This window comes from Notamacropus eugenii, chromosome 4, assembly GCF_028372415.1.
Source record: "Notamacropus eugenii isolate mMacEug1 chromosome 4, mMacEug1.pri_v2, whole genome shotgun sequence".
Classification (NCBI taxonomy): Eukaryota; Metazoa; Chordata; class Mammalia; order Diprotodontia; family Macropodidae; genus Notamacropus; species Notamacropus eugenii.
In genome coordinates, this window is record NC_092875.1 from 244,788,967 (window position 1) to 244,814,873 (window position 25,907).

At 36.5% G+C, this 25,907-nt stretch overlaps 1 protein-coding gene across 2 annotated transcripts in view; it reads right to left on the reverse strand.

The window, feature by feature from the left end:
- ROCK1 (Rho associated coiled-coil containing protein kinase 1) overlaps window positions 1-25,907 on the reverse strand; it is a 149,304-nt gene that overhangs the window by 97,293 nt on the left and 26,104 nt on the right. For both annotated transcript variants that reach the window (XM_072604357.1, XM_072604356.1), the window contains exon 2: window positions 3,170-3,251. In XM_072604357.1, coding sequence (XP_072460458.1) covers window positions 3,170-3,251 — 82 coding nt within the window. The remainder of the gene's footprint in view (window positions 1-3,169; window positions 3,252-25,907) is intronic.

Below are 25,907 nucleotides of genomic sequence, written 5' to 3' on the forward strand. Positions count from 1 at the left end.
TGAGGATGATTTAAACTTAGAAATTCCTAACTCCAAGTCGAAGAAGAACACAAAAGAGGATTACTGAATATTCATGTTATGCCATATGTAATATATGCCACGTTACTTTCAAAACTATCGTGTCTAACTTCCTTCTGTTTTCTTTTGCACATTAAAAAAAAATATTTTGACAGCTATCTTGATTTTTGCATCACTATTCCCACCCTCTTCTCACTGACCTCCCTACATCAAGGACAGTTAAAAAACACACACACACAACCTACTATATACATCCTTGTAAAAAAGAGGCATATTCAAGCTAAAAAATACTCAGTGGCCATGTCAAAAAAAAAAAAACTCACCAAAAAAAACTTCCTTTCTGCATTGAGTCAATCATCTTTCTCTCAGGAGGTGTGTAACTTGTTTTATCATAGATCCTCTGGAGATTCAGCTCATTTGTCATTGCATTAATAGAGTTCTTTAGTCATTCAAAGTTGTTTTGTTTTAGCGTTATTTATTCTTATACAAACTTTTCTCCTGGTTTTTGCTCACTTCACTCAACAAGCAGATGTTCTTACTACTTAGGATTCTCTGAAATATCTTTTTCACCATTTCTTCCAGCATAATATTACATTATATTCATATAATACAATTTGTTTGGCCATTTCCCAACTGATGGACACTATCTTAGATTCTAATTCTTTTCTTTTCTCCCCCCAATCCCAAATCTTTTGATCTCCCCATAATTGTCAAGAAGTTTATTCCTGTTATTCTTGATTCTGTTTGGTCTCTTCTAGTTTTCAAGGAATCCATCACTTGGGTAAGGGTTACAACCTTCTCTTCTAAACTATTCTTCTATTTCTTTGCTCCAGAACTTCTATTTTATTTTCTATGTCTTACTACACTTCTAAGTATTCATGTTGTCTTTGCAGAAAATCTATTTTTTATATGAGTCTCTGATTAAAGTTATTACTGTTATTCTCTCTCCTTCTTTGGAAGGATTTCTAGATTTACAACAATTACTGGTAGGTGTCTTCTTGGTGCTTCCTAATGTGCTTTTAGGTGAGGTGTCTGGCCTTGTTTGGTCTTACCCTGTATCAGGTAGGTTCCTATGCTGACCTCTACTTCCCAGGGTTAGACCACCCTGGATTTTCAAATGAAAAACATTCCCTTTTCTTAAGGAACACACATTCTCCAGAGGGATAAAGGAAGTAAAGAGACAAAGATATAATAATCTAACAAGTGAGAGAAACTAACTACTTGGGGATCAGGAAAGGCTTCATGAAGGAGGCAGTATCTGAGGTGAGCCTTAAAGAATGTTGAGTAGTCATGGTAGGGAGTGAGTAAATTTCAAGGAAGGAGAAGGGCCTTTACAAAAACGTGGAAATGGAAAATGAAATACTGAGTTCTAAGAACAAGTAAGTCAATCTGGTTGGAACAAAGAATGAATTAAGTCAAATAATAGGAAATAAGTGTAAAAAAAGGAGAGGGTGGTCAAATTGAGACGGTTTTAAATCCTAAGCTAAGATCTTATTTTAACCTAGAAGTTAACAGAATTCTTGGACAGAGGAGTGGCATAGTCAGACTTATGGTTTAGAAAGGATGTTCTAGAAGCTTTGGAGAGGTGGAAAGGATGGCTTGAAAAGCAGAATGAATGACAGTAGGGAAGATAATTGGGAAGCTACTGTAATACTAGAGAGTCAAAAAGACAAAATCCCAGGGATAGAATAAAGGGCAAAAATAAAGGAGTTAGCATTACAAAGGAGACACCCTTTTGTCAGAAAGGAGAACAACTACAAGAAAATGATGACCAAACAGGAGTTCTGAGCTACAGAACAAAAATGCTTAATGTATAATGTTTATTTTCTAAGTCAAGTAAATCATAAGAGGAGTTGTGGTCCTCTACTGAGACAGGACAGTGGGTGTCATAGGAGGCTTGAGGACAGAAAAGAAGATTTACAATTATATTGTATCTCTCCTGAAAGAAGGTAGACTTCAAGAACACAAGGACTGTTTCAGTTTTGATTCTGTATTCCCAGGAAAAGTACAAAGCTTAGTACATATTAAGGACTTAATTGTTTTTGATTATTTGCAAGATACATGGTGAGGAGCACTACAGCTAATCAGAAAGGAGGATCTAGGAGGAAGCAAGAAGGGATGGGATCTAAAACAGAGGGCAGAATTACCCTTAATGAAGCATGAATAATGGTCTTTTTATAAGTACTTTAGATACTTCTCTAACTTAAAAATGAGTTAATTCAATAAACTCCATTTAATTCAATAAGTATTTATCTAATGATATATGGAATTATATAGCCTTTATAGATCAAAGATAACACGTTAAATATAAATTGAAAGTGAATCAATAATAATAATAGATTGATCCTGACAATAATCTTGAAAAGTAAGTGCTATTATCCCCATTTTTACAGAAGAGAAACCTGAGGCAGAGAAAAGTTGCCCAGGGTCACACAGCTAGTAAGTGTTAGAGGATTTTCACTCCTGCTTCCTGACTCCACTTCCTGTACCCACTATGTTCCCTTGCTGTCTCAATAGTTCTAAGAGACTAAGATATACGGCTATTAAATTCTACAATGTCAACTCCAAAAGTAGCATTATGTCTTAGTACAAAAAAATAATTCTCCACCCAAAAAAAACCCTCTAAGTAAATATCAAACCTGTGATTCTGTCTCAATAGGATTTTATAGATGATCAGTTTTCCACTTAAAGAGTTTGACACTAATTTTTGACAGGTTTTTCAGGCATATAAAAAAAAAAGTCTATATTACAACCCTCTAGACAAAGAAATCTTTTCAAACATCTTTCAGACAAATTTCTAAATAATACTGACACAACCCAAATATCTATTGTAATAAAAGACAAGCACAGAATCATATAAAAGAGGAGTAAGATAAGATAAACATAGTTTGTAACTTTAGAAACCCTTTCCACTTTGTGCTATATTTTTGTGCACACAATCTTTTACAAGTGTTATTAAGAAGCAATAAAAGTGATGATCCTCCTCCTCTCTGACCCTAACTAATCCTATGTTGGAAACTTTAATGAACAAGTGCTTTTTAACCACAGAATGGAAAGAAGAATACGAATTACACAAAATGAGTAGGTTTTAAAATAAGTAATATTTGGTTATATACGTATATGTCGCTCATTATCGAAGATGATTACTTACATTTGCTTAAAAAGTTGTCAATATTTTTGTTTTTTCTTAGTGCAGGAAAATCCAGATCATATACCAAAGCATCCAATCCATCCTAAAAACAAGCCAAAAAAAGATGATTAGTTTTCTTCACTACCTGAACAAAACTTTTTCCTCATTCATGTTCACAATATAAAGCAAATGCTTTGAATTTTTTTGTATACATTTTAAGAATACCCTCATTATTATGAGCAGCCAGAAACCTGGTGGTATTATGCTGGAATTTCTAAGGAATCAATGTTCAACAATCTAATCAAGACTAAAATAGTCTAGAAATCACTTCAACATGATATGAACAGATGTAGTTTAAATTATCAACTCACTTATAAGAGCTTACAAAGTAGGATATTAGAAGATTATCAACAGTAACAAAAATGCAATAGAAGGAAAAACAAATTTAAGGAATGAAAAGAAAGTGGAACAGGGAAGATAAAAATAGAAATCTCTAAAAAATTTATAATAAGCTTTTCACTATCAAGGTCAGTAGGGCCACCATGACTAAATTCTAACATTACAGTATTCAAGGTGCTACATCAAGTAGAAATTATGCTAAAAAACAGAGGTAGAAAGATAAGCTGGATCAGACAAAGTATGCATCAAGAAATTCCATGAGGAAATTGATTCCACCAGAGATTGAATTTGAAGGTATCTGAAAAATGAAAAAAAGCTAAAGATTTTTTGTGAGGTATGAGGTAAATCTCAGATCAAGAGATACTTGTACACAAGATACAAAGTACATACAAGGTAACCTTACAGAGGAAGTTACCTGGAGAGAGAGAGAGAGAGAGAGAGAGAGAGAGAGAGAGAGAGAGAGAGAGAGAGAGAGAGAGAGAGGAGGCCACCTGCTGAGTCTTGAAGCAAGACAGAGTTTCCAAGAAAGGAGAGCATTTTCGCCATGAGGGACTGCTAGTGTAAAAGCACGCAGATGAAAGATATGGTATACATTAGGTACTTAATAAATGTTTGCTGGGGAATAGCAAGCAAACCAAAAAGTACACTGGAGGGGAACAATATGTAGCACCACCAGAAAAGTAGAAAAAGGTCAGACTGTAAAAAAAACTTTAAATTCCAGACAGCAGTTTACGTTTGAATCTAGGGACAACAGGAGGCTACTGGAATTAATAAAGTGGAGGGAATATGGGGCAAAATTTGTTCAGAGCTTCACTTTAGGAAAATTACTTTGGCAACTGTGTGACAGATGTGAAGCAAGACTTAAAGCAGAGACCAAATAGCAGGCAGGACGCCATCAGCTTTATAAAAGCAGATAATATTTGTAAAGTGTTTTGCAAACCTTAAAGTGCTATGTGAATGCCAGCAATTATTAATATTATTATGACTGTCTACATATAATAGTTCAATCTATATATAGTGCTTTAAGGCATAACTTAACACTTTCTTTACAACAACTCTGGTAGATGACAAAACTGAAGCTCAGGTAAGTTAAGTAACTTGTCCATGGTCAGCCAGACATTAAATGTCAGCGGCAAGATCTGAACCCAGAACAACTTTTCCTCCAATTCACACACATGCTGAAGGAGCCACGTTGCCCTGTTTGCTTATTATATTGCAAGGTAATGGAGGCACGTTTTCCACTGGCCTGAAGCCTTGCCCAAGTCTCTTAGACATAATAACAGCAATAACAGCAGCTCACATTAACATATTGTTTTATGGTTTTAAAAAGTGAGTCCAATACAACAAGCCTGCAAAGTAAATGTTTCAGGCATTATTGTTATTTTTTACAAGTGAAGAAACTAACTGAGAAGGGTTAAATGACACAGTAAATAGTGGAGCTAGGATTTAAATTCAAGGTCTCTCCTTTTGTTCCTGCCACTTATTTCTCCCTCTTTCCTCCTCTTCATCACTAAAACTTGAGAAGATTTGCTGGTGTGATTAGTGAGAGGAGATCCCCCTAAAGCCTCTATCCCCAAAGAGTTTACAATTTGCTCTTCTACACCACTATGCATTTGTGGATGGATAAGCCTGAATATGTTACTACCCAATAAGCACTTGGCAGTTAGGTGGAGTTCTAGACTTAGAAGTCAGGAAGATAAGAGTTCAAATCTAATCTCAGGTCCTAGCTGTGTGATCCTGAACAAAGTACTTAACTTCTCTCAGTCTCAGTTTCTCCTCAGCCACTCAAATCCCTTCTATCTCTGTCCACATGAGGGTAGCATAGTTGTTATAATGTAAATTATAAAGGGGGATGGCTGACTGGTAAGAGGGAAGAATGGGGAGGCGAGTGGAGAGCACGAGGAAAGAGGAGAAGAAAAATAAAGTGAGAATGATCCATCTGGATTGTCAGCTTTCTCAGCTAATAAAATAGAAGAGTTCAATCTCCTACTTCATTTGCCATTCTAAATTTTTTCTTTACTGGATGGATTCTCTTTCAAATACCAAGTTTTAAACTTTTGTGCAGCAAAAACCAATATACTTTTAAGAAGAAAAAAATAACCAAACCTCTCTCAAATAACTTAGTAAAATTTTTACACAGTAACACTGTGTAATTATTTTTTAGTATTTACACTCTCTCTCCCTCTCTGAAGAAAGTCAAGTACTTAACTCACAACAATATTGTGAAGTAGAAAGTATTAGCATTATTATCTTAATTTTACAAATGTAAATGCAGCATAGGATAGTGGAAGCAATGCTAAATTTGAAGCTAAGAAACTTATATTAGCATACTAATAATTACCATACTAACTTAGAATGATTGTGGACAGAGGCTCAGTTTGCATATCTGTAAAACAGGGATAATTAGAGCCCTCAGAGGGTTATTGGGAAAGTGTCTTGTAAACACTACAAAAAATGTGAACTATTATGAGGAAATTAAGGCTCAGAGAGGTTAACTAATTTTCTCCTGGTCAAACAACAAGTAAAAAGGCAGTCAGAACTTGAGCCCAAGTCTTTTGACACTGACTCCAAATCTAATGTCATTATCACAGGATCAACTCCAATTCTCCAGAGCAGGGAACAGCCATCAAGTAATATAACAGGCCACTGGATAATAGTAAATTGAGCTAGCAGCTCTGAATTATGAAAACCAGAGGTCTTATCTAAAATATCATATAGGATTTCACTAAAATGGTCACATTTTCTAGAAAGGACCTCAGAGATCTAGTCAAACTTTCATCTATCGAGAAACTGAGGTCTCTACGAGCAAAATGATTTGCCCAAGGTCACAAAGCAAGTAAAATAGCAAGAACTGGTATCACCATGACCTCCTCTAGAAAAGTATTTTTCTGTGGAAACAGAATTGGAATTGGAAGTTTTGTAGATAGATCTCTAGTATCTAAATGTTTAGTATTGCAGTGAAAAGACATTTCTGAATGATGAAATAATAGCCTTTGAATACCATGGCAGGACAAGAACCTTGCATGCATAACTACTTTAAGTACAGAATAATCCAACAGGACCCATTGTCAAGTAACAACTTGTTCATAAAGGTTGTGATGAATTGTTTTTTAAATGAATAGCTTTTTTAAAAATATGGAATTGGAAAAGTGAAGCACATAAAATCATTTCATACATATCCAGTAAAACTAATTTTTTTCAAACCAAGTTCTACTTGTAAGAATATCTTAACCATTTTACGGAGGAAACATAAAGTCCACAAACAATGATTCTCATTTCTTATAGGGGAAGATTATCACTTGAAGCTTACTGTAACCACTCTCCCTGGACCTTGACCTGTGAGTGTGAGTTTTTGTTTCATTTTCCCTAGAATTCAGCCTCCATCTCACTTTCCAGTCACCACCAACAAACCATGCTGGATAACTTTCTCCTACTTTTCCAGATACCCTTTACCTTTCTTTTCACAACTGGAACAAAAACTCCTTGAGGGCCAGAACTCTCTTGCTTACTAGTATTTGTATCACCAAGGCTTAGCATATAATAAGCACTTAATAAATGGTTTACCTAGTTATTTATCCTTAAATATGGTATCTGGAAAAAAATTTCAAAAAAGTAATTAGCACCAAAATTAAATTTGCCTCAAGAAATTTAAGGATCCCTAACACCAAATTCAATTAAAATGCTTTCTGGATCTATTAAATGATATCAGTAGTAATCAAGAAGTAATGAAACCCACAAAAACAACTGCAACTTACAATACCATCTGTTGCAAAAAATGAGGCAGTGAAATTCTATGAACTCAATATGACTCTCAAAATTAAGGGACTTCAATCTAATAGAAAAGCCTGTGAGGAATGGTTCCAATGTAAGACGTGAGAGTCCAAAGATTTGTGGACTACATGCAAGCCTCACATCCATTCGTCATAAATACTTTCTTCGAGAAAAGTTTTCATGTCAGAAAATATTTTATCCATTTCATGTTGGAAACGAATGGAAATATCTTTGCTGTTCTTCACACAAGACACTGCATCACCAAACTCCAGGCATTTTCACTGGCTATTCCCCATGTCTGAAATGCTCTCCCTCCTCATCTCTGTCTCCTGGGCTACCCAGCTTCCATCAAGTCCTAGAAAAAAATCCCATCTTCTACAAGAAGACTTTTCTGATCTCCCTTAACGCTAGTGCTATTCCTCTATGATTATCTCTAGTGCATAGTTGTTTTCATTTTGTCTCTCCTATTGCCCTTTTTTGTAACCCCAGTCAGTGCCTAGAACATAGTAGGTGCTTAATAAATGCTTACAAAGTGAGGAAATAATATTAATATATATAATGATTTCATATAGAAGTTTAACTGACTGCGATCAAATGCCAAAGAAAAAAATGACCAAAAAATTAAGGGCCTGCCAGGTGGATGAGGAAGAGATAATGATGGACTGTCCAAATAATCCATCCGTATCAAAAGAAACAAAAGAAGTCTACAAGCATGAGTGGAAACCTTGAGGTCAATTTGTGGGAGGACATGAACAAGAGTCATACAGTATGGACAAGTATGCATGAGTTAAAAGCTACAATGTTGAACAGAGTAATTAGGTCACTAAAACTTTTCAGTATAAGATGAAGGGAGAATGATATGAGTGATACAAAGAAGCAAGAAAGGACAAAATAAGACCAAGGGATGACTAGGTATCTGGTTTGGTTGAAAAGTACACTAAATAAAGGGAAAAAATAGTAGAGTAAAATAAGATTAGCCTTGAAAACTAGTCCAAGGATCATACAGATTGAGAGCAGGTAGGAATCTCAGAGGTCATCTTGAATTTTATTCTGCAATAATGATAATAAGCTCAAATTTACACAGCACTTACTATGCATCAGGTACTATGCTAAGCATTTTAAAATTATCTCATTTTATCCTCACAACTCTGGGAGGTAGGAGCTATTCTCATCCCCATTTTACAGATGAGAAAACTGAGACAAACTAGTTAAGTGACTTGCACTTAAGTGCAAATGACGTACACCATAAACAATGGGAATTCCGTAAACGTTTTTTCCTGAGGAACAACATGTTTGGGTCTGTGAATTAGAAAGATTACTTTAGCAATAGAGTAAAGAATGAAGCAGAATGCTTTAACAGTTCAAAGTAAGTTATGACAGGGGCTTTAACAGGGTGATGGCAATGAGGGTAAAAAAGGAAGAAGAAGGTGTCAAATGCACTGCAATAATTGACAAAATTTGGTAAATGAGTATATTAGATGATCTGTCCTAACCATGAAGAGTTGGAAAAGCTAGTACTACCTTCTATCTCCAAAATTCCCTAATTTTCTTATCTAGAATTCCACAATAATTTCTTTTAATAATATAGGTAAATACACACACACACACCTTCTTTTCTCTGAGGGTACAATATAAGATGCTGACATGTTTTACATATATATACATTTTATCACCTGGGCCTCACAACAATCCTGAAAGTTAGGTACTATTATTTTTTATGTTAATTTGCTTGTACTGAAGTCAAGGCAAATAGTAGGTCTAGAAGAAAGCCTTTGGAAATCATAGCCTAATTCAATCATTCATTTTTGAAATAAGAAAACAGACCTAAGAGAGGTAACATAATTCTTTTCAAAAAAGCATCTTATAAATCTGAAAACATTATAAAATGTCAGTTACTACCATTATTAATAAACTATGCCTAAATATCCTATATTGTACCTTCCAAGAAAAATATTTTTACCTAAATTTATCCCTGCCTTTTCATCTTTTTATCCTATCATGACCTTGTTCATGAATTATTCCCTCTCTTGTACATATCATGTGTCCCAACCTACAAATATGCTCATCTTCCCTCTCATACAGGAAGAATACAAACTTGGGCTATCTTCCCAATACTGTCAAATTCCTAGTCAACCCTTGCTATCTCCAAGTATGGGCCTTGGTTTTCTCACCTGTAAAATCAAAGGCAAGGAAAAAATAATTCTAAAGTTCCCTCTAGTTCTGAAATTCAAGTGTTCAGGACACAAAGTAATGCTAAGATTAAATAAATTTTTAAAATTAGCATAGAGTGGTGTGGGTAAAATGAATTAGAAAAATTTATTTAACCAAGAGAAATGAAACACTCACTAATGAAACATATTAGAATTTATTAAGTGGCATGTATGTATGTGTGCATCTGTGTATGACAGACATATGCAGATCCTGCACTAAGTGCTGGGAATGCAAAGACATTACTGAAATAGCTCTTGCTCTGAAGATATACAGGTTCTATAGAGAATATCACATGTACACATAAAACACCATGAGCTAGGGAGGAAGAGAATCTGGAAAGACTCACGTAGGAAATATTTGAGCTACCCTTTGAAAGAAGACATGGATTTTAAGAGAAAAAAGTAAAGAAGGAGTATTTTCAAGGAGTGGGAGACAACTTTGGTCAGCAAAGGCACAAAGAAAGGAGACAATGTCAAGTGAGAAACAGCAAAAAAGCCAGCAATGAAAGGATCAAAGAGTGTGAAGGGGAGCAACATGTGATAAATGTGGAAAGGTAGGTAGCCAGGTTGTGAAGAGCTTTAATTGCCAAATGGAGACAAATTTGTATTGAGGCTGTCAATAAGGGTACCAATTATTTTTATAAGTTTTGCATCTTAGTAATATTGGTCTTCAGAAAATTTCAGAAAAAAGAATTAATGTTTTTAAATAAATTCTAAAGAAAAAAGGATCATATATATTTTCTAAAGAAATACACGGTATAAAAAATAATTTTCTTTAATGAAAAATTGTGAGAATTTAACCCAATATATGAGAAAAATACATTCAATTTCAATAAAACAATTGATAAAGTTGCTCAAACTATTCCATGTGAAAAAGATGGAGTGAGGTGGACTAAGTACTAATACAGCTAAACAGATTTCAAATCAGTTGAATAGCCAATCCCAAAAAAATGTAGTCATTTAAGAATTCAGTGTCAACTTGGAAAGGAATCTCCATTGAAGTTCCTTAGAGATCTGTGATTGGCTTTGTGCTGTTTAACAATTTTATTAATGACTTGGATGGAAGCATCGATGGCATGTTTATCAAATCAGAGGATATACAATGCTGTTATAGCCAACATTTTGTATAAGAGTTCAACACGCAACTCAACTTCCACTATATCACATCCATCAAGTGATCTAAAAAGATCCAAGAAATTAGCCTCAATCTCTAGACAGAATCTAATCAAAGGAAATTTCAAAAAGAAAGGTATAAAGTCTTACAGTTGGGTTTAAAAAAATAAACTTTTCAAATGTAACATGGAGAAGACATGGTTAGACAGACCCTTTTCTGACAATATTCTGGGAATTTTAGAAGACTGCAAATTCACTAAGTCAACATTGTAATATGGTAACCAAAAAATGTATGCAATCTTGAGCTGTATTAAGAGGAGTATAATAAACAGGGCTAAGGGGGTCATAATTCCACTATGCTCTATCCTTGTCAGATCACATCTGGATTATTTTGCTTAGTGTTCAGAGCACTATATTTTAAGAAAGACACTGAAAAACTGAAAAGTGTTCAGAGGAGGGCAACTAGAAATGGTGAAAGGTCTCAAATTATTGCCATATGAGGATTTCTTAGGAAATGGAGATGTTTAGCCCAGAAAGAAGTAGACTTGGGGTATGAATGGGGGAGGAAATGAGACATATGATAACTGTCTTTTAGCATTTGAAGGAATGACAAGTAAAAGAAGAAGTGATCAAACAGTTATTAAACACCTAATATGTGCCATACACTGTAGTAAGCACTTTACAAATATTATTTCATTTGATCCTCACAACAATCCTGTGAGATAAGTGTTAGTGTGATCCCTCATATTACAGCTGACTTACCCAGGAAAACAGTTATTAAATGTTTGAGACTTGATTTGAAGTCAAACCTTGTGGAATCTAGGCTCAGTGCTCTATGCATTGTGCCAACTGGCTGCCTCAGAAGTGTCAGACTTCTTGGCCTCAGTGACCAGAACTAGAACCAGTGGATAGAAGGTATGAAAATTCCAATTGAGATTGGACATAAGGAAAACTTTCTATCAATTAGAGCTATCAAAAAAAAAAAATGAGCAACATCAAGTGGTCGTAGGTTTCCCCTCACTGAGGATCTTGCAGCAAAGATTGGATAATTACTTCTTGGGACTACTATTAAAAAAAAAAGATTCATGTTCAAGTATGGGGGAGAAAAGATGACCAAAGAGCCATTCCAACTCTCAGATTTTATTCTGCTGATGGTGTGTCTACTAATGACACTATCATAGTCCCATCTGAGGAAAAATCTCCAATCTCATTCCTTGTCACTACTGCGGCATTGCCCTGCTGGTTGGTTGGCTGTTGTCCTTCGTTCTCAAAGAGGACCAAAATGACATCACCATGATAAACTCAAGTTTCAATGTGTCCAACTGTGACTGATCAGACCAATATGAGCTCGGAAAGCCATACTACAGATTGGGCACAGATAGTCTGTGGGAACACTTGGGGTGGATATCCAAATTTGTGAATCCTATGTTTCCTTTGTGCTGTCTCAATTCTGTTTTGCTCATAGAGCACAGCACCCTTTCTGATGTGGGCATACCATGCTGAGTGGTTCTGTGCTAGTGTCTCCTATGTCACACAATCAAATCCAAAGTTCTTGAGACAGATCTTGAGAGTATCTTTATATCGCTTCTTCTGACCACCATGTGATCACCTGCCCCATGCAAGTTCTCCATGAAACAGTCTTTTTGACAAGTGTACATTTTGCATTTGAACAATGCAGCCAGCCCATCGGAATTGTGCTCTCTGATGCATAGTCTGAATGCTTGGCAGTTTAGTTTGAGTAAGGAAGACCTGAGTTCAAATCTGGTTTCAGATACTTACTAGCTGTGTGATCCTGGGCAAGTCACTTAACCCTGTTTGCCTCAATTTCCTCAACTGTAAAATGAGCTCAAAAAGGAAATGGCAAACCATTCCAATACTTTTACCAAGAAAAGCCCAAATGGAGGCATGAAGACATAAATGAAATGACTAAACAGAATAAATCCTGACTGACTAATGTTTATGAGAACTTCCTTCTTATCAATGGCACCACTCCTGGGCATAAGTGCAATAATGGTATCACAGGTCAAAGGATATGGATATTTTAGTCACTTGATTTGCATGATTCCAAATAGCTTTCCAAAATGATTGATTCACCTCTCCATCAACAATGCACCAGTGTACCCATCTTCTCACAGCCTTTGCAACATGAAATCTTCCCATGTTTTGTCAATTTTGCCAATTTACAGGGTATAAGATGAAATTTTCAATGTTGTTTTGATTTGCATTTCTCTTACCATTAGTGATTTGGAGCATTCTTTCATAAGTAATTCTTCTTTTGGAAAATGTCTGTTTATATCCTTTGACCAGTTATCTATTGGTAAGGAATTTTTGGTCACATGTAAGTTAATGATCTATATATCTCCAATACCAAGCCCTTATCAAAGAAATGTGATACAAAGTTTTTTTTTCCAATTCAAACATTTCCTCCTTCTTATCTTAGGTACATTAATTTTGTTTGTGCAGAAGCTTTTCAGCTTCATATAATCAAAATTATGCATTTTGTCTTTTCTTATTACCTTCAGAGTATATCTCCTACCTAGAGCTACAGGAAGTATATGATCTGCTTCTCTTCCAATTTTTAATAGTATGATCTTTAATATTATAATCACGTATTCATTTAGAATGTATTGTGGAACGTAGTGTTTAAGGTATTAGGCTATGCCTCATTTCTGCCAGCAATTGTTTGTTTTTAAATTTCCCAGCAGTTTTTTCAAATAGGGAGATCTTAGATAAATTATTTTCTAGTTTATCAAATATTAGATTATTGAATTCTATTGTTTCTGAGTGTCCTTGTCTAATATGTTATATTGACTTACTCTATTTTTTTTTTTTTTACCAATATGAGATGGTTTTGATGACAGCTGCAATATAAATTTAACAGATTTTTCTGAGTTAGCCTGGGATCCTAATAATTATTTATCTCCCTGTTCCTATAGCAAAACTATTTCTGAATTGCAAATGACCAACTTAGAAATTACGTAGAACAGAATGTTTACAAATTGAAGAATGCTTTTACCAGAACTCTTGGGTGACTCATTTCAATTGAAAGCTTAACAGCAGAAACTTAGGCTGGGTAAATTATCTAAGCTTTTTTTAGAATCTACCAGTAACAGTTAGTTTCTCTTAACCAATTAGGTCAATCAAATCAACAAGTATTTATTAAACACTTCCTCTGAGCTAAGTATGATGTTAAGCACTAGTATATAAAAACAAACGAAGAGCCTTTGCCCTCAAGGAACTTCTATTCTATCGGAGGAGATGGAACACATGTATGTGTGTCCATGTAAGTATATACAAAACAAACACAATAATACAGGATATCTTGGGGAAAGGAAGAGAGCAAGAAAGGACTCACATAGAAAGTAATGTTTGAGCCAAACTTTGAAGGAAAGCTAGAGATTCTAGGGCATAGAGATGAAAAGAAAGAGAATGCCAAGTATGTAGGATAGCCTTGCAAAGGCACAAAGATAAGAGATGTACTATCATTGATGGGATACAGTAAAATGGCCAGTTTGTCTGTATCATAGAGAACACGAATGGAGTAATATATGCAAGCCTGGAAAAGTAGGCTTATAATTGGTTTAAATAACTTTTTCTCAATCTTTCCCACTTGTTGGTTCTTTTGCTATTGCTTACAAACATGCTTAAGACTTTCTGTCCACAAAAAAAAAAAAATTCTCATTTGACCTTACCAGTACCTCAAGAAATCACTCCTCCCCTTTCACAGACAAACTCCTGGGAGAGGAAGGGGAAAAGACTGTATATTTATTGCTTCTGCTATCTTTCCTCTCACACACATCATTGAATCCCCTTTCAATCTGGCTTCCATTCCCACTCAACTAAAATTCTCTCTCCAAATTTGTCAATAATCTCTTAATTGATAAGTCCAATGGTCTTTTCTTAATTTTCATCTTTCTAGATTTCTCTGGAAGCATCTGATACTGTTAACCACCTTTTTTCTCCTAGAGAAAGCTCCTTCTGTTTGTTTTTGTAACACTGCTGTATTGGTTCTCCTCCTATTTGCTTCCTTTTTCAGTCTTTTGTTGGATCATCATTTACATCCTGCCCCCAAAATGGAATTTACTGATTCTCTCTATAAGTTCTCTTGATTACCCTGCAGCTATCAGGAGTCTGAGTCTCCTTTCTAAAAGTACTAATAAGAAATGGCACTACTGTAAAAGTTTCATTTTTCCTTATTCCCAAGCCTGTTTAAGAATTCATTCAGTGTTACGTCAATTCAAAATAACTAAATTCAGATCTGATCATACATCAATCCTTGAAGAATTACAAAGTCATTCATACTTCACTGAATCTATATGAACTCATGGATTTGGGAATCCCTGCCATTGATGCAGATCATAACCCATCCCTGACTGTTCATCCTATACTACTATTATTCATGTTTTCTCAAAGTTTGCCACAAGGAATCCACTCAATATGCTGAAGATTTTCCTAAGTTTCACCTGATCTCAAAAGTATTATACCAGGGGAGAATTTCGGCTTTCTACTTCAATCTTGTCATGTGATTTACTGATATTTACTTGCTGACATACAAATTCCTTGATGACATACATTACCCTACTTCAAAATTCTTCATCCATCATGTTTGCTCCACTCATTACACTCTAGGTAGTACAACGAATAGAGGGCTGGGCATGGAGTCAGAAAGACCTCAGTTCAAATCCAGCCTCATATACTTACTACCAGTGTGACCCTGGGCAAGTCAATTATCTTGCCTCGGTATCCTCAACTGTAAAACGGGGATAATAAAAGTGCTTATCTCACAAGATTGCAGTGAGGATCAAATCAGAAAATATTTGTAAAGCACAAAGCACAGTGCCTAACATAGCAGATATTTAATAAATGCTTGTTCCCTTCCCCCAGAACCCATGTAATACTCATTTTAGTTCTTCAGAGGCAGCACTGGTAAAATATTAATATTGAAAAGATGAAGCTTCTTTGATAGGAAGTTTAGGATTATCCCCTCAAAGCAATCTAGATTGCTTTCTTCTTCCTTTTCAACTCCTGAGTCCAGTTCATTGTCTATTTCTATTATCACTGACAGATAAAAGTACAATTCAACAAGTTCCATAGGATATCTGTAGGATATAAGATATCATATCCATTCAAATACTTGTTGAAATTTAGACAAGGGACATTATTCATCCACCTGATTATTCCTTTATAGATGGACAGACCAAATGCCTTTTGAGTAATGTCAGGCCTTAATAAAATACACACAAAATCATTTTCACATGGGAGTATCTATCTGGAGGGTCTCACTAACCATGGAGATTCACTCCTCAACTTGGACTTTGTTCAGGATCTCCTCCATTATGGTGGCAAATACTTTTGGTGAGCTTACATCCAAGCCCATTGCCCGGTGAACAAGGATTTCACATTCAGAGTAGAACAGTCAAAATACACTAAGTACTACATTAATCGAAATGTCATCTGAATCTCAACTGAGCTACATTCCAGACATTTTCCCTTTAATTTAACAGACTTTGCAACTTGTTTTCCCTGATTGCGTTTTCTTCTAAATTTGAAAGTTTTCATTTATGCTGCCAAGAATTAAAATAATAGCTCGCTTCTTTGCAGCTTGCAGGACCTCTTTCAAGGACAAGGGGAAAAAAAAGATTCATATACTTGCATCAAGGCAAAGTCTGGCACTGTTAAAATGGTAAGTAGACCAAGGAATATAACTTGAAAGGAAAATATCACAGAAATATAAAACATTCTTTCCATAATGAGTCAATAAAAAGCAAAACCACGGACAGAGTTTCCACCTTTATGCCTTCATAAGCCTCTCTTTATACAATTAAACTTTGATTATCTGGATTGCTATAATGATAAATTTAATTTTCTAGCTAATTCAACAGAAAAAAAATCTTGCAATTAAATACTTTCTAAAATTGAATTCTCTGGGAATGAGGTTTTTATTACAAAGGCATTTTTTAAATAAAGATACAATCCTTTATAAAAATCAGTGCAAAAATAGCTACAATTTGCAAAGTTATATGACATTATATTTCCCTACAAAGTTTTTCTTTGTCCATATTCAGGGAGGTATAAATAGGGAAGAAGCTAACACAGCTGAGACAGCTGTAAAGTGTGTACTTTGCCTTGCCTTCCTTTTTTTTATACCCTTTAGTGATTATCAGCCCTATCAAAATGCTGAATAAGACAGCCATCTATCATTATGATCCTGTTTTAAAGTGACTTAAATTTTCAGTGTACGCACAACATTCTAAGTTTACAAACTAAAGAATAAGTTACTCATTTGCCACTAGAAACTTCTTCTCACTAGAACTTCCTGGCTTAATACCATAAGTCTAGTCTCCAGAAACAAACAAACAAAAAACACCAAGCTATTTCAACAATGAATTAGTAAACTCTCATTTTAGGCAAAGAAGACTATATTATTTATATCCTTGAGTGTCCCCACAAAGCCTCTGTCTTGAATGGGCCCTCTTCTCTTTTCATTCTATACTATCTTAACTTGGTGAACTCAATAGCATCCACGGGTTTATAATTATCATCTCTATACAAATGACTGAGATCTATGAATGGCAGGAGTTTATGGTCAGATAAAGGAATTTCAGTTTTGAATAGCAGAGGTGGAACACTTGGTGGTAATGCTAAGATTCAGGGATTATAATCACCTTCGTAAGTGGCTAAGGTGGAATAAAGGTACAGGTCATGAAAGTTGAGGAAAATGAAGAACTGGGAGGCCAGAGTGCTTAAAAGGATGTCAATATGTATAACTGAAGTTTCCAAGTGTAAGGGCAGGGCTAGAGAAAATGACTGTGTTAGGCAGAAACTCTTAGAGAAAACAGGGACAATGGCCTGGGGGCTGGTAGATAATTGTCACCAGTATCTGGATAGAGTGGTAAGTCTAGATGGAGTAACCCCATAAGGAGGAAAGGTTGCTAAGTGATGACACAAAGGGGAGAATTTATAAGTAGCAGTAAAAAACAAGAACGAAATCTACACCTCCCTGCAGTAAACTGAAAGGAATACTTAATACTGAAGAAGAATACCCAGAAATGCTTTGTCTTCTAAGGAAAGCCAGGTTTCCTCAAATGCAAGGAGACAGAAGAAGTTTTTTGGGGGAAGGTCTATATGAGAATGATCTAGTCATATGGTGGGCAAACTTGATGAAAACATGAAAAAGAAGAGGTCAGCTCATGCAAACATTATACAACAGATGACATCTTTATACTGTCACATAATTGAAATGTTCACAGAATAAAAGATTTGATTATTATTATTGTTAGATGAATATTTTTTTATTTGAAAAAAAAAAAGACTGCCATAAAGGTTTCCTTCCAATGTGGTGTCTCTGATACATATCAAGCACATATAAGGTTCTAAACACAGGGAAATGATTAATTTTTATTATTCTGATTATTAATATTAAGCAAGGCAAAAAATAAGAAATAGCATACATGCCAAAGGTGTTTGCCACCATCATGAATGTTATCCAACACACCGTTCAAACTTAAAAGGTATTCCATATAAGTGGCAAGATCTTCAAATATTCCTTTGCAGATGACATAATGCTGATTATTTCAAGCCTGAAACACTGCAAAGTCTCCTAAATGAGATTTTTAGTAACTCAGAATTCAGTATGATTATTTCCCCAAAGTAAGTGAATGGAGAATTCAATTGTTCAGCTTTTGATACACGATCACAGTACTGATCCATCAGTAATGGATAATAACTTGGGTGGACACTAGAGGTGGAATGTAAATTGGAATCAGAAAGTCAATAGGTGAAAAAGAGATGGGCTAGATTCCACTGCACTGTATATTTCTCTCAAACAAAATCTCATGACTTAACACCAACATTTTTCTGGTAATTCTGTATTGTGTGTGTTCGTCCTTTGCTGCCGAAGAAGACCATGACATCAGAGAAATGATGACATGACCTGCACTTGACTTTGTTTTGAGTGAGGGAGGGCTGTGCAGGTCACCAGCCTCACTTCTCCTCCACAGCCATCTGAATCCAGTGACCAGATATTCATCAGGATGACTGGAGATGACCCACGATAAGGCAATTGGGGTTAAGTGACTGGCCCAAGGTCACCCAAGCTAGTGAGTGTCAAGTGTCTGAGCTGAGATTTGATCTCAGGTGCTCCTGACTCTTGCACTGGTGCTCTATCCACTGCACCACCTAGCTGCCCTATTCCATATGACCAGAAAGCAGGGAAAACAAAATTTCACAAGAATTAAAGTTGCAAGTAATTGTAGTCAAAGGGCAATGAAGAAAGGCCTGGTGAGCATAAGAGGCTGTGGCATATGACCATTGAGGAACTGCATAGAATAAATAGCCTGAAATAAAAAAGGTATACAATCAGAAGAGATGGATCAGTCATGAATCAAGAGTAAGAGATAAGAGATGGACATTTGGAATGCTATACTGGTACATACAAAATGTCAAAAACACTAAAGGAAAGCCCCCAGCAAATTGTGTGGACGCTGCTGATATGTGGAAAGATACCAAAAAAGTATGGAATGAGATTAGAGAGAGTGGATGGGCTGAGACATGGACTGGATAATCTATAAATCTGTTCAATCACAGATCCATTGAAGTATTATTGCCATACAAATTAATATAACAGCAATTTAGTAAAGGATCTATTGACAAATATTTGGTAAATCTCTGCGAAAAGTTTCTCTAAAGTTTTAAAAATTAAAACTAAGTAATGATTTCTTCATTTTCATAGTTCACCAGAGGCTGGAAAACTATGGAAACAATCAGTAATAGCATTAAAAAGGTACTATCATTCTTCTGATCACAATTTTTAATTGGTTATACACTAATGAACATAATTACTTTGACTTTTATAACCCTATAGGGCATGAATTACTAAATTCATATAATTTCATTTCTACCCTGCTTCAAAGAATATTTATAGTGATAACTGAACCTTAAACCTAGAGGTCTTTCTCCTCTCATAACATTAACAAGCATGCACATGCACGCAAGTACACACAAGTATACATACTCATTCACAAACATACACACACACACACACACACACACACACACACACACACACACTTCTTCCCCTATCTTCACCCCTTATCCACAGAGATCATTCCTTTTGTTAAGGGACATGGGTCCAGAAAAGTACTTCTGCCTCCCACTTCATTTTATATAACTGATAAATCAATAAGTAGTTATCAATGTGAACATGGTTGGCATACAATAAAGTGCTGGGGTTGGGGATAGAGGGGACAGAAAAACACAATCCATACACATACTGGGGTCCTGTTTTGAGTATTTCCAAGGGAGTACTCTGTTACCAAGAAGTACATGGCATTTTGTTACTGTGGTTATGATACTTTTACATTCATCTCAGTTCTACTGTTTTCATTATTACATTGTTTTTGTGCCAGTACTGAAAATGTAGCGGTTTTTGTCCTCTACTGTTTAGGTTTGCCCCCATTTCCATCCCTCAGTCCAACTCAAAAAGTCTCTGGGTGTTTAAAAAAAAAATATTCCCCAAAGGCAGGCTTTTCTCCTAACTCCTATGTCTCCTTGGCTTCCTACTAAGTCCTAGAAAAGGGCTAGGACCATTCCATTCCCTCCAAATCTCATTCTACATACTTCTTTTATTCCCTGTCAGACCCATAAGCATTTATTAAGTCCACTGTGCAATGCTTTGTGCTAAGAGCTATGAATACAAAGAAATGGAGGAAAAAAGTTCCTGCTTTCAAGGAGCTTCAGAAGTCCATTAGTATTAGTATGGCATTCTCTAATTTTGTCATAGTCTAGAATACTTTTCTCTAATAGCAAGGTCATTCTGTTAAGATATAGCTCCTATCCTCAAGAAATTAATAATTTTGGTTGGAAGGTAAGACAATTTAAAAAATATATCTCAATGCATCCAATATCTCCACTGACAGAAAACAATGCTAAAAGATGTAAAATATTCCAAACAATAAACAAAAAAGTAGCCTCCAATTTATGAATGAACTGTGTTCCACATATCAACAGTTTTTCACTTGCATATACTTTCCAAAAGAAAAAAGTATTAAATATGGTGGTTAGGTTCCTGGGCCATTTAACAAACAAACAAACGAATGAATGAATGAATGAATGAATGAATGAATGAATGAATGAATGAATGACAACATAATACCCTATGGAACACTAAATGTTTCTTTTGAAAAAACGCATTTAAAATTCCAACTTGAGATACCAATAACATACAGCCTCCCCTACAGATTCTTCCATACTTAAAACAAAAATACCTTTAAAGGTTTCCTAAGGATCATCAACAAAATCTACAAGAAGAATAGATCAAACATGGAAAAAGTTTAAAGAAAGCTCAAAGTCAGACAATAAGATATGTGTTGGAGCATTTAAAATGTAAAAAGAGTTAGGCTTGAACTTTCTGTGCCCTATACAATTGCTTCCCTTTACAAATCTTAATTTGACGCTGGTGCTTGTCCATTCCATATGCTTCCTTCTTTGTCTGTCTCCGTCTGTGTCTCTGTCTCTGTCTCTGTCTCTCTCCCCCTACTAGGAGGATGAGAAAAGGATGATGGTAGGCCTTTAATTGGCCTACAATGGCTAATATAAGTTTCATTACCATTTTAGAGGAAAATCTAGGCTATTATTTAAGATTCTTCCATCTTTTCAAAGGAAAGGTATCGAAAACATTTTATCAAAGGAGTTGGAACAGGGTCTGTAGATAGTAATGGCTCTGAAAAATATTTCAAAAACAACAGTGCAGGAGGAGAAACTGGAACAGTTTTGGGGGAAGGTTAACTCCCTTAACCTCATTCACTGCTATTTCTGCAATTTTGGACCTGACACTGGTATGAGCTGAGAAATAGGAAAGGGAACGGCAAAAAAGGGGGGAGGACAGAGGGAGAGAAAGGAAAGTTATTCAGCTAAGGCTGCTATTAAAAGGACTTTTCTTTCAAATTACAACTCTATGGCTGAACAAGTTGTGGTATGTGATTATGACAGAATAAATCGTGCTAAAAGAAATGATGAGCATGATACTCTCAGAAAAACCTGAAAAGACTTACATGAACTGATACAAAGTGACATACACAAAACCAGGAGAACATTGTATACAGCAACAACAATACTATATGATGATCAACTGTTGAATAACTTAGCTACTCTCAGCAATACAAAGATCCAAGACAATTCCAAAGGACTTATGATGAAAAATGCTATCCACTTCCAGGGTGGATTGATTGAGAAAGAAGTGATGGAGTCTGAATGCAGATTGAAGCATACTATTTTTTACTTTATTTTTCTTCAGTTTTTTTTTGTCCATGTTTTCTTTTGCACCATGACTAACACGGAAATGTTCTGCATGGTGGCAAATGTATATATCCAATTGCTTGCCTTCTCATAGAGTAAGGAGGGGAGGGACAGAGGGAGAGAATCTAGAACTCACAATTTGTAAAAATAAAGTGTTAAAAATTGTTTTTACACATAATTAGAAAAATATTACTTAAATTACCAATTCCATCTATTCTTTCTCCATATCACTTATATCCAATTCATATCTTGCCTCTCTGAGACCTGCTACCTCATACCACGTACTACAATGGCCAATATTCTGAATCTGCCCTTGACTCCCCCTCCATTTTATCTTACTAACTGATGTCACAATCTTTCATATTTCAATCTGGAGCCGCTCTACTTTTTAATAATGCTGGCATTTTTCAACCAGGCTTAAGAGATCAATGCTTCTCATCAGCAGTATCTGTGACACATGGGGCTAGTCACCTCCTATTGCTGCCTGACTTCCAGTCTCCTCAAATGAGAAGAGAAACCAAACCTTCCTCTGACCACAGCCTTAAGCCTTCCATTTCCTGATGGGCATAGTATGCCTCCTGAGGGAAAGCAGCAAGGGCCTAGAGGCTGAGAGTCTAACATCTGCCCTAAAGAGGCTTCCCCCTGCAGAGGGAGTCTACCACTTCCAGCAGTGGCAACTGGAAATTTCCACCTTTCTCAGGTGAGAAGAGGTGCTGCAAAGGGTCAAGATAAGCATATTCCTTTGACCCCAAAGCAGCAGCAGCAAGGTAACTTACACATGCTGCTGCCTGCTCAATCTCCCAATCATGATGTAGAAAACCTCAGGTGCAAAAAGAAGCAACCTCCTTTTGACCTCAGGCCCTCCATCTCTTGCAGTGCCTATCCACTGAGGGAAGAGGAAAAGTTAAATTGGTGGGGAATGGGACTTTTTTCTCTAGCATACAGGTTTGATTTTCATCTCCTGCTGTGCCCTTTTACCTGCCTAATCTTCATCCTTCAGAGGGAAGAATAGTTAAGCAGCACCTTCCACTTGATCATCTGACCATTTGCCTCCTATTTTAGACTGCATTTGCCTCCAGCTCAATCTCCACACTCCTTTGAGAAAGTGGAGTGACACCCTCAGAAGCAATGATGAACATTCCCACACTGACTGGATCCTTCACATTCAACAACTCTGAACCCCTGGAGGTCATCATCTACACATCAGTTCCCCAACCCACCTCCCAATTTCTTATTGCAATCCTCAATCCTCCTTAATCCTGCCATCCCAAAGTTTCAACCAAATACTACTCTGAAGTTTTCATCCCAAAGTTTCAACCAAATACCACCCTTTTACTGAACCCTGAGGAATGCCTGTTTCATAGTCAACAATCTTCCCTTCATTCTAAATCATTTCTTCTACTCCTTCCACCTACTAGTTTTTACTGAAACCTGGTTCCCCTCTGATGACATGGTCTCTTTGGCTACCCTTTCAAGCACTAGCTACACCTTCACTCATTCCCCTCAGTTCACTGTTCAAGTCAGAAAGCTGAAATACTCCTTGCTCTCTGTTACTCCTTCCAACTTCTCTCCCTACCACCATCACTCAGTGACCTCTCCTCTGAGGTTCATGTTATTTATATCTACCACCCAATCAAAATTCTAGTAGTTGTTGCCTACAGGCTTCCAGGTCACTCCTCTTCTTTCCTCAACGAATCTACTATATGACTCACAATTTTTCTCTTTTCTCCAACTCCTGTCCTACGCTGACTCTTCCTCAAAAACCCTAACCACTCAGTTCCTCAACCTACTCCATTCCTATGTTTCACTCCTCTACCCTACCAAAGCCACACACAAAGATGCTCACATCCTTGACCTTGCCACCACCCCTAAAAGTATCACCTCTACATATAAAAATTCCAAAATTCCCTTAATCATAATCTATTGACTTTTTACCTCTCCTTCTATACTCCCTTACTATTCATGGTCTCCAATCCCTTGACAGTTCAAGTCTCTCTCAGGTCATATCCCCCTTCACTCTTGTCCCTACCCTGACCCATTCATGAACCAATCCAACTCTACATTTTCCTCCTCCCCCTAAATTCCCAGGCCTCTTTATCATTTTACCAATCACACTGTGCCAAACTTCAGCCTTGGACCAATCCCACCATTCACTGCCTTTGCTCCTACACATATGCAAAGGTGGAGAAAAATCACACAACTGTTCTAACTGGTCCACTACAAACTTATGTTGCACAACCTCATCTAGGTGCTCACTGCTGCTACTAAGCAATCCTTCTATAATTGCCTCATCGACCCATTATTCCATTCTCCACAATAGTTCAAAACTTTTCATCCTTCCTCAAAACTCCCATGACTTCCACTCTTCATACTCTCTCACAGCTGAGAACCTTGACTTACTTTTACAGAAAAAAAATTGAAGTCATCTGCAGTGAGCTTACTCTTCTACCTGTTGCCTCATCTCATATCACTCATGTGTTTTCTACCACTTTTACCTCTTTCACTTCTGTCTGAGATGATGAAGTAGCCTTACTCTTTACAAGGCTAACCCCTCTTCAAGTGATCCCATCCCATTCCTCCACTTCAGTAAATTGCACTCTCTATCATACCTAATCTCTCACATCTTCAAACTCTCCATCTACTAACTGCTTCCTTATTGCCTACAAAAATATGCCCATGTTTCCTCCATCTTCAAAAAACTTACTTGATCTTTCCATCCCTTCTATTGTCTCAATCTCTTCTGCCCTTTATGGCAAAACACTCAGAATAGTCCATCTGTGCCTCCTCTTTCTCTCCTCTCACTCTCTTAACTCCTTACAATCTGGCTTCCAACCTTACCATCCTATACAAACTTGACACTGTTGACCACCATCTCTTCTTTTCCCTAGGTTTTCAGGACAAGAGTCTTTCCAAGCTCTCCTGGATCTCCTCAATTTCCTTTACTTCCTATCTACATCTAAGTCATGCCCTCTAGCTATAAATGTCCTGAAGGGTTATGTTCTGGGTCATCTTCCCTTTTCTTCTGTACTCTTCTCCTTCTATACTAATTCACTGGGTAATCTCATCAGCTCCTACAAATTTGTCATCTCTATGCTAAATATTCTCAAATCTACTTATCCTGCCCCAAACTCTCCGCTGATCTCCAATCTGACATCTCTAACTGCCTTTCAGACATCTTAAACTCAACATATCCCAACTCTCTGCTGATCTCCAATCTCACATCTCTAACTGCCTTTCAGATATCTTAAACTCAATACATCGAAACCTGAAGTCTTTTGCACCAAACTTTCCTCCCTTCATACCTTCCCTATTACAGTAGAGGGCATCACCCTCCTCCCAGTTCCCTGAGGCTCACAGCCTATAAGCTCACAACCTCTAAGTTTTCTTGGGCTCTTTAGTATCTCAGTCCCCATATCCAATCTGATGCCAAGGCTTGTTGATTTCACCTCTACAAATATTACTTGAACATACTCTCTTTTCTCCTCTAAGTTCTAGTGTAAATCTTCATCACCTCAAGCCTGGACTACTGGAATAGGCTGCTGCCAGTTATTCCCCACTCTTCAATCACTAAAGTATTTTCCTAAAGCATAGGTCTGACCTCATCACCTCCCTATTCAATAAACTTCTGTCCTTACTGCATTCAAAGCCCTTCATAGCCTAGTCCCCCTTTCTACCTTTCCAGTCGTCTTATACCTTACTCCCACCACATACTTACTCTTCAATTTACAGACACTGCCTTCCTTGCTGTTGAACAAAGCAACAATCTGTGGCATACTGCCTCCATCTCTAAGCTCCAGGAATTTTTTCTGGCTGCCCCTGATCCCTAGATTACTCTCCTTTATTTCTGCCTATTGGCTTTACTGGCTTCCTTTAAGTCTCAACCAAAATCCCATCTTCTATATAAGAAACCTTTTCCAACCCCTTTTAATTCTAGCACCTTCCATCCCAATGATTTCCTATTGATCCTATGT